General features: G+C 38.8%; 1 protein-coding gene across 1 annotated transcript; it reads right to left on the bottom strand.

The window, feature by feature from the left end:
- Positions 1–3,049: 3,049 nt before the first annotated feature.
- Positions 3,050–9,186, bottom strand: CMC2 (C-x(9)-C motif containing 2). The gene is made up of 3 exons (XM_010157473.1): positions 9,045–9,186; positions 5,520–5,591; positions 3,050–3,309 (listed from the first exon to the last, which is right to left on the bottom strand). Exons 1-3 carry the CDS (start codon positions 9,123–9,125, stop codon positions 3,235–3,237), a joined length of 228 nt encoding a protein of 75 aa, XP_010155775.1. The 5' UTR covers positions 9,126–9,186; the 3' UTR covers positions 3,050–3,234.
- Positions 9,187–10,225: the final 1,039 nt, after the last annotated feature.

Consider the following 10,225-nt stretch of genomic DNA (forward strand, 5'->3'; position numbering starts at 1 on the left):
GGTGTCAGCATTCCCATTCCCAGCAAGAGAAAGTAAACTACTGATAGTGTTACCAGGTGCTTCTGGTAGAGCTGGAGGGATTTTGCTGGGTAGTTATCACCCCATACTCCTCCTGTCCGTGGATTCTAGACTTGTGTTGTGCTTGAATACGGACAAACCTTACCACTACGACCCTTTCTGTTTGTATTTCCCCCTTCTTCACTTTCCCACCCGAAGTGCCTAAGGGCTGCTCACACAATACAACAGAAAATTCTAACCAATTTCTTTTTCTTTCTCTCTCAAATTTGCTTTTTCAGAAGGAACAAGGAAATTGTGTCTATACACAAATGACATTACAATAAAGTGTCTTCAGAGTCCTTAAAGATAAGGTTTATTCCACCCAACGTATCCCCAGCTTGCCACTCAGCTCACTTCAGGAAACAAAAGCCCCACATTTGCCATTTGTGCTGGTTTTAGCTGGGATACAGTCAATTTTCCTCACAGTAGCTAGTATGAGACTGTGTTTCGGATCTGTGCTGAGAAGAATGTCCATATTGGTTTCAGCTGTTGCCAAGCAATGTTTACACTGAGCCAAGGACCTTTACAGTTGATACTGCCCCCATGTTCCCAGCTGCTTCTCGGCAAGAGGCTGAGAAGGGACACAGCCCGGACAGCTGACCCAACTGACCAAAGGGACATCTCATGCAATCAAACGTCATGCTCAGTGTGTAAGCTGGGGCAGTTGGCCAGGAGAGGAATCACTGCTTGGGGACTGGCTGAGCATCAGTCAGTCAATGATGAGCAGTTGTATCATTTTGTTTTCCTTCCCTTTTCCCTTTTTTTTTAAATTACATATTATTACACTTAGTAGTAGTATTTTCATTACATTTTAGTATTACTAGTAGTATTTATATTATTAGTATCATTATTGTATTTAATTTACTTTCAATTATTAAACTGTTCTTATCTCAACCCACAAGTTCTCTTCTCTTTTTCCCCTGATTCTCTCCCCCACCCCGCTGAGGGAGATGATTGAGCGGCTGTGTGGTGCTTGGTTGCTGACTGCGGTTAAATCACAACACCATTTCACCCTTGCCCTATTTCTTTGTCAGATGAAACGTAAGTATTAACACAATAATGTTTCTCAGCTTCAAGATCAAATTAGCAACATAATCCCTCTCAAAAGACGAAGGCAACCAAACCACAGGAATCAACAGGCAATCTCACATCACACTGTGATGGGGCAATTAGCAAAGAGAAACAAGAATGAAGGTGACCATACTTTCACTAGGTAAACAAAGTTTATCTGTAAAATAGATTCATTGCTAAATGTAGTCCGACATATCAATAGAAATTGTGCATGCCATTTGGTCTTTCATTCATTAAGCACATTGATCTTTGAAAACACGATTCTTGACTAATGAGCTGTGTTAAGTGGCTCTTGGGCTCTTACTTTGTTGCTATTGTAGTGAAAGACCTGGACTCCCAGACCCTGATGAAAGAAAGAAAAGCTTCAGTGCTTCTGCACTCCCATAGCAGCTTCTCAACCTAATCTCTAGGACAATTGTCTATTTATTTATTTACTTAAAGATTACAAGCATCACCAAATCCTGTTTAAGAGCTTGCCTGAAGTAGGTTTTTTCATCACAAATGGAAGAAGGATCCAGGATGCAGAGTTCCAAGTTAGGGAACTTCATTATATATATACCAATAAAAAATGCTGCACCACTTCCAACCACTCAAGTATTTAATTCCAATAATGCACCCTTTACTTGTTCTAAGAAAGCAGACAACGTCAAAAGATGCAGAAACAATGGCTTCATTTTTTCTTGGAACTTTCACTGAAAATATTTGTGGGTGAGTTTTACCAATTTAACTGAGTCCATCCAGGTACTGAAAAAATAAGTAAAATTAAGGTATCTAATTATTCTTTCAAAATAGACCACAAAATACAGCTTTCTTCCAAAAACAGGTGCAAAATTGAGTGTCAACAATGGTTCTTATAACAAACTATAATTTGTAGAATTCGGTGTGGAACAAGCACCCTTTCTCCAAAAGGTTTCAAGACACTTGGTTCAATATTTTTATATATATATATATTTGTATATTTGGCTCAATAGAATTTATTTTTTTAAACGGTCTTTTGTTGATAGGCAGAACACAAATCTTTTAAAAATAAGATGAATCCAGCAGACACCCAGCGAAGCAGCTCCATCTCTGCACAAACCACTGTATGTTCTAAGATAAAATCTTCTGGATTCAGAAACTCGTTGAGGACTTTCTGCAGTTTGGTAGCAAACAAACAGCTCTTGTAGGCTAATGAGGCAACTTGGTTAACACAATACTAGTTGGCTTGCCTAAGAGAAAGCCAAGTTACACTTCCTTTCACTTTGAGTTTTCCTTCTTCAACAGCAATAGTTGTAACTTGACTGTGCCTGTGCACCAGAGTTTGTGGAAGAACTATTTAGCTTGTATTTTTGGCAGCACTCCCCTTCAAAAATCACTCAGCGCACATTGATTGTGCCCAATAAAAATCAAGGCAATGCTTTGCTAATCCCTGGAAATGTTTCATTCTGGATTTCTAAAGTCGCTTGCTTTGGGTAGGTTGCACAAATTGTCTTCCAACAGTCTACACTGTATGTATGGTTGGCAGGAAGGATTTTTAATCTTCTCAGTAGAAGATGGTTGTTTCATCATTTTAGCTCCAATAAAAATACAAGAACTGAAATATTACTTGATAGGCAATTTCCAATTCCAAGCCACATCTGTTTAAAATTTCTTTTTACTAATTCATTGAAGCAGAACACTACTAAGAGTGATGGAAACGTCATTCCATGTTTTGCAGAGAACAAAAAACCCAAACCAAACAAAAAACAAGATGAAGGAGAAACTGCTGAATATGAAGAAATAAATACAATTCAACACAAGGTAGGCAATTGAATAGGTAGCCTTGAATACGTAACACCCCACACACACTGATTCCTCGTTAGTTAACAATCAGAAGAAAACTATGCCAGAACAAAGACGTGCCACAATAGTTTTCACTTAGAGGTCAAAAATTAAGTTGTGAGTGATCATGTACTATATTTATTTCTTTCCTTGTTGTTTGCCTTGCAGGGAATGAGTACGCATTAGGTGCGTTTATTTTTTGACCATTTCATAAGCCACAGGTTGAGCATGGTGATGGGAAAGAAGTACTGTCAGCTTTCAGCTGAGTGTCCCTGTTGAGATGAAGCTGTCCAACGACAGCACAGCTCACTTCTCGGCGACTTTGTGAGCATTAATTAGCTTCCGTCGCATCTCCCGGTTCCTGGCCCTTTTTTCTTCATACTGGAAGACAGATAAAGAAATTAATAGATCAGCTGCTGTCGTTAATAAGGTAAGTCAAATTTAAAAGTGTAGAGAGCTTTTATTACTCAAGAACAGAAACAATATCTTTGACGCACTGGAAATGCAGATCTTGTTAATACCTCTATATTAGTTCACTTTTACTTTGAAATTAACATTTATTTGATTAAAATACATGTTTCGAAGGTTGAGGTTATTAAGTTAAAGGGTATGAGAACATTCTAATAAAGAAGATTCAGTTAATCTTATAGAGGAACTTAATTAAACAGCCATCTTAGGTATGACAGCTACACTCCACACACAAACTAGGAAAAGGTTGCATTGGTGCTGTTCTAGAGCACAGGTCAGGCTCTTTTCCCTTCAAAACGTAGAGATAAATGTGACTGCCTTCTGAAACACGAATTTGCCATCACAGATTTGGTCTGTTTTGGATCCTGGACATTAATTATACAAAACGTACAGATAAATGTAAGTGTGACTGCCTTCTGAAACACGAATTTGCCATCACAGATTTGGTCTGTTTTGGATCCTGGACATTAATTATACACACAGACAAAGTAGTGTACAAGATGAAAGGAACAAAGGCAAATTTGGGTTGAATGAGGGCAAGGCATTTGGGGTTTTTTATGGTTTAATAAAGAAACACAACAGGGACAGGACTGCAGTGTAAACTGGAATCAAGAAAGCCTTCACAGTTTAGATACATGCATCAGACCATGCTTTCAAGTATGCCCCTGCACTAGCAGAAGCCTGAAGACTGAAGAGCCTAACTTTCTTTCACTGCAGCCGAAAAGGAAACCTTTTCATGGCTAAAAGCAATGAAAAAATAAAAATCAATGGATGATTTGATATATATTTCAGGAGAAGAAAATTATTCTTGGCCTTAAGTTAGAGCATATATTTGTTCAATTTTTTAATAACTTGGATCAAGAATAAAACCCAAGTAACCCACAAATAGTCAATTCTGTATATAATGTAATAAACTACTAAGGAGATTGATTTTGGAAAGGATTTTCAGTTTTTCACTCATTATACTGATTGGTTTATAACTGAAATAATGGCCTGAAACATTACTTAACATTTACAGAATGTTTAATTTTTTTCCCATGCCAATACTTAATTTTTCCATAACCCATCCATGTTTTTACATAGAAAAAGAACAATGGATCTTTAAAAGCTACATCTGTACCTATTCTATACTTGTGAACAACCTTTCGGGGGCTTCCCAGTAATGGCACAGCTATGTAGCCATATTTTAAGAAGGCAGACAAATATAGCCATCAAGAACTCCTTTTAATGTAAAGGCTTCAATGGAACAAAGGCAATTAAGATCACATGGAAAGAACTTTACTTCATTACAGTAAAACCAGTGCCATGGTTTTTACAGGGGAAAAAAAACCCCACCAAAACTGTATTTGACACAAGCAAATGAAATTAATTTCCATGGACTGGCAGAGGGAAAAGAGGGGGGCTAAACTGTTCTGGCTCTCATGCACTTGAAGTTTCACTTTTTAGGCAGGATCGTGAAATTTATATAAAATTTGTAAGTACAATTTCAAGTTAAAATGTGTGTGAAAAGTTCATTTATGTGTTCTGCCATGTAGGCACAACAACCACAAATCTCTGGACCAGTTGATGCTCTTCTGGAAACGTGCCCATTAGCTAGTTAATCTATTTAAACTCTTAGAGCCTCCATCCCTCTGTATCTGCAGATGCAGTACGGCAGTGGGTAGGTCGTAAGCAGCGTTATTTTCATTTAGGGCTCAACTCAGTGACTCATCAGACAGTTTCAGTCAGTATAACTGATTTCATTAATAAGTGTTACTCATAGAGAAGTGGCCTTTGCTGCTTTACATTCCATTCTGAGCCAATACCACTACTGAAAAAAAATTAAGAAAAAATCAGAAGCATCTGTGAAGTGTCAGTTCCTACTTGCAACATTTGTTTGGTTAATGTGTGTGTTTGCCTATTTCTGTATATCCAGAAATAGACCCTGCCATTTGTTAAAGCCAGATTTTACCTGACAATCTTACAAAAAAGTTTACATTTGGTCTCAAAGCCCACTCCAGAATGTGCTTAAATTTCAAGGACTACTTATTGATTGGTACTACTTTGTAAAAAGCAACTCTATTTCTGTCCCATGGACATTTTTTTTAATTAAGCATTTAACTCACAATATATTTGTTTCTTACCTCTTTCTTTAAGCACTTCCGCATCTCACGGTCAATATCATTGCAATGGCCAAAAAATTTCAAAATGTTGTGCTGATAAGTTAGGGAGAGAAAAAAAAATACAATTCGAAGGTTTCTTCCTCTGAAGCTCTAAATTTCTTAGAAGTCACTTGTACTTTGCAACTTATCCTGGTCTTCTTTTTCTTTTCTCTTTTTGTGAAAAATGATGCTTTGTAACTTTTCTACTGAGTAGCTAGAAGCTAGAGCTGCTCCTGAACCTCATTTGAACCACCCCCGAATGCTTGAAGTTGAAGGTGTTCACCATGTTGTATAACCAGACTAAAATAGGATACCTAAGCTGAAGCTACAAAGTCTAAATGTAGAACATACATTTTACGGATTTAGGAATCAGTCTTACAACTTTCGCTCACACTAGCTTGAATTACGTACAAAACCTAAATATTCTGAACTCCACAGTTTGTGATATAGAAAGGTGTAGAGAGATCTACAGGTATCCTGGAGACAATGTCCTCTGTGCTTTGGTTTTCGTTTCTTCGTGACCTAGAGAGGCAAAGGACTTGATGCTCCATCATCCCAACCACATGACGAACGTGGCGTTGGTCTAGAAGCTGCAGGCGCTAGACTTACATGCCTGAAATGTCAGAACTAGTATAAAAAATGGGGGATTAAGTTTCTCCAGATCCTGAAGTTAGTAAGTGAGAAGCATTTACCATTTTCATGACACAGCTGAACTGCAAGCCTTACGCACACTTAAGCGCTACTTGGTTTCTGAAAACCTGCAGGCATCAGCCTCACAAAGGCATTCCCCAGCTAACCTCATGATATCCTCCATAAAAATCTGCCCCCTTAGCCAGGATTTCCTGAAGCGATTTCATATTATCAGCCATCAAACCACTCTCAGAATGCATTCTTCTGAAAGGACTGCTTTGTCAGCGATGCTTACTGGCACGCCACAGAATCTCGCAGCAGAACCTGGGAGCAGAGCACCCGAGCAATTCAGAAGACCTGAAGGAGTGGCGGTTTCAGTAGCTCTTCCCAGCTATACAATCAGTACAGACAATTCGAGCAACCTTTTAGAGAATCAGGGAATTTTTTTAAAAGAGCATGCAGAACAAAACAGACGAGGAAGAAGTCACATCCGTATTTCAAAGGGAAACCCGTGCGCACTGCTGATGCTGAGGAGCAGCTGGATGGAGTTATAGGAGCAATGCAGGAGCACTATTAAGAACACAGAGGACGAGATTTCAGCCGATACAACATGACGGAAAGTAGGAGTGGGTTAATAACGATTATGACAAACACATAACCATAGCAGTGCTATAATTAGCTTGTTTATACCTCTCTGCTTTACAAATGGCATCAGATGGCACTCTGGAGCAGTTGCATGTGATAAATGGTCACTTTACTACAGGCTGATCTTGCTTTTACAACATTTTCATTTTAGTTAATATTGATTTAATTGTGTATTCTATTCCCATACCTGCATGTTAAATTTCAAGGTGAATGCTCACATTTCAAGCTATCTCCACTCTTTATTAGTGCATACAGTGAGTTGAATCTATGTTTATTCAGCCAGATTCCTAAGCTGTCAACTTTTTGGCTCAGATTATGAGGAAAACCAAATTAGTTTCTCAAAACCAGTTATTACGCCTATTGCAGTGATATTACTGCAAAATAGTATGCATTTCTTTCAGCTGCCACCTATAAAAATAAGTCTTTTTAAAGCACGGACTTGGCACCAGAGTGGAGTTGTTAAGAAAAACAAAGCGAAACAAAAACCCCCCAACAAAGTGATGACCTGAAACAGGAATGCAATTAACAAATTAGATGCAAAACTTGAAATAATGGGCAGGTTCTAGATTAGGTATAAAGTAAATCAAACTGCCTTTTGTGAAAATGCACACATGGGAAAGTCAATTAAAAAATAAAGCTTTTCATCCCTCAGGAATATTAATTTAAATTGTAGGTGAAAATTCTTAGGATATTTTAGCATTACAACAAACCAGCAGGTAGTCACTGATAACTGATTAATATCACTGACTTTTCAAATTTCAGTGACTTCAATTTTAAGAGTATTTCAGTACATTCCCCTTGAATTTTACATGAAAATGTACTGCTCCTTTCAACTGTGAAAGAAGCCATCTTCACCCTTTCTGTTCTGAGACTGCTAGCACAAATACCCTCTCATAGCTGAGCACAAAGACTGACAAAAGTAATTCCTTTTCATGTAAATATCAACTTCAAACAAAGCCAAGAGAATATAATCCTGTGCCTGACTGTATTACTGTGGCTCCCAGTCCCTTTGTAAGTCCAATTGCCAATAGATTCCCTTGAACCACTTGCTGCCAAGGAATTCAAGTACACCTTTTAGTTCCATCCAGTCCCCTCTAAAACTCTAGGCAGTCTAATAAGCTACATATGATTATATATGTGTATACATTTTCTATACATATTATACAAATGCCTATGATACTTGTACATTAACATTCATTTTCGTAGAAAACAGTCAACCATTACTTTAAAGTAGTAAACAAATATTTCTGGATTCTCTAGTCAAAGCATAGAAAGCCCAACCTTGTATGTACCAAAAAGCAGGGCAAATTTGAATGTATTTTCTTTCAAGATTAGATTTGTTTGAGCAAAGTTTTGGGCCCCTCCCTTCAAGATAGACCTTGTGGTGCTGGAGCGTGTCTAGAGAAGGGAATGGAGCTGGGGTCTGGAGCACAATTCCTGTGAGGGAGCTGGAGGGGCCCAGCCTGGAGAAGAGGAGGCTCAGGGGAGACCTTATCGCTCTCTGCAACTGCCTGAAAGGAGGGTGCAGAGAGGGAGGGGTTGGTCTCTTCTCCCAAGCGACAAGCGATGGGACAAGTAGAAATGGCCTCAAGTTGCACCAGGGGAGGTTTGGGATGGGCTGCCCTGGGAGGTGGTAGAGTCACCATCCCTGGAGGAATTTGAGAGATATGTGGATGTGGTGCTCAGGGACATGGCTTAGTGGTGGTATTAGCAGTATTGGGTTAACGGTTGGAGTGGATCATCTTAGAGGTCTTTTCCAGCCTAATTGATTCTGATTTAGCCCTCCAGGCACTGAATGTATGGCATGCATGTCTGGATCCCTGTCAGCACATCTGCTTACAGACTGAGGCATCTGCCCAGTGGACAGCTGGAACATGGAAATGCTGTAAGCACACAAAAAGAGGGCATTTGAAGTTGCTTTTGTTATTGGGTTTTTTTGAGGGGCACACAGTATGAAAAAGTGTAGAAGTTATTTCAGTTCTTAAAATAGGTCCATGCTTGTGAAGCTGTAGCACAGGAAATTTTAAGGCACGTTTTATTTCCTAAAGAAATACTGGCAAAATTTTACACGCAGTCATCAGATACCTCTCAGTGAAAACATACTAGCTACCCTTCATGGCTGTTCTGCCTAGAGGAGGTATTTTGCTCTATGATCATATAATATTCTCACTAATTTATCTGACACTCATTTTCCCAAACCACCTACTCTCTCCTCTGCTCAGAAAGCCTTACCTCCTTGTGACACTTCTTGAGCAGACTGATAACGAGGTTACATTCTTCAGTGTGCAGATGAGGAGACAGGTCTGGATGCATCTTTAATTAGGGATGATTTTAGTGGTACAAGGACAAGAATCTGAGAAAACTTCCACCTGCCAACATTAAAATATGAAAGTATAACTAGAAAGTTTGAGTTAACCACTTAAGATGTAATCACACAGTATTATAACAAAGACATTTTAGATCAAATGCAGCTTAATATGTATAATTTATATTACACAGTTACAGTAATTAAAACTAGCACATGTCTGTTCTTCTACACAGCCCAAATGTTAAAAGTTACCTAAAAGCTTATATTCTTTGCTATCATGGACATAAGCATGCATTTGGGATTTGAATTTTCAGGGACTCCCTAGCAGCATTATTCTTCCTTGAACTGCAAATTATCTTTTTACTTTCCTATTTCAGTTTTCTTCTTTCTAGCTTTAAAAAAACTAAATATATATAATTTTCTTTCTGCCTTCTACAAAGATGGATCAGAACAGGAAGCAGAAAGATATTTCATTACAGCACTCTGAGAACTGGCATCTTTTTCAGTTATCTACATGCTTTTAAAAAATCCTGATCCAAAGTATTGATGATGCTTTAAAAAACAGTACTTAATGACTTAATCGACAAACAGTAATGATTTTTTTTAAATTATGCACAATTTTAATGTCCCTTCTTGCAACTTGACATTGTTGCCTCTTGTGCTCCTCTGAAAAGCATCTGGATCTGTCTTCTGCATGAATCCCTCGCTCCTTCAGATCATGGAAGACAGCATTTAGCTCTCCCTTGAGTCTCCTCTTTGTACCGCTACAGCAGCCTAGCTCCCTTAACCCTGTCATACATGCCAACTGGTCCACCCTCCTGACCCTCTTAGCTTCCCCTTTGCTGGACTCCATTTTTACCATCTCTGTAAACAGTGGGACCCAAAGATAAACACAAGATTTCAGACGTGGCCTCAAGACTGCCAAGAAGAGTGGAATAAGGGTAAGTTCCCTTGACCTGCTAGCTACACTTCTAATACAGCCCAGCATGCTGTCAGCCTTCCTTGCTGCAAGGGTGCACTGATATATCATGTTTTAACTCAATGTCAACCAGGACCCCCACTCAAGCCCTTTTCTGCAGGGTTCTGTGGAACAGGAGCAAACCTC

This window comes from Eurypyga helias, unplaced genomic scaffold (assembly GCF_000690775.1).
Source record: "Eurypyga helias isolate BGI_N326 unplaced genomic scaffold, ASM69077v1 scaffold11458, whole genome shotgun sequence".
Lineage (NCBI taxonomy): Eukaryota > Metazoa > Chordata > Aves > Eurypygiformes > Eurypygidae > Eurypyga > Eurypyga helias.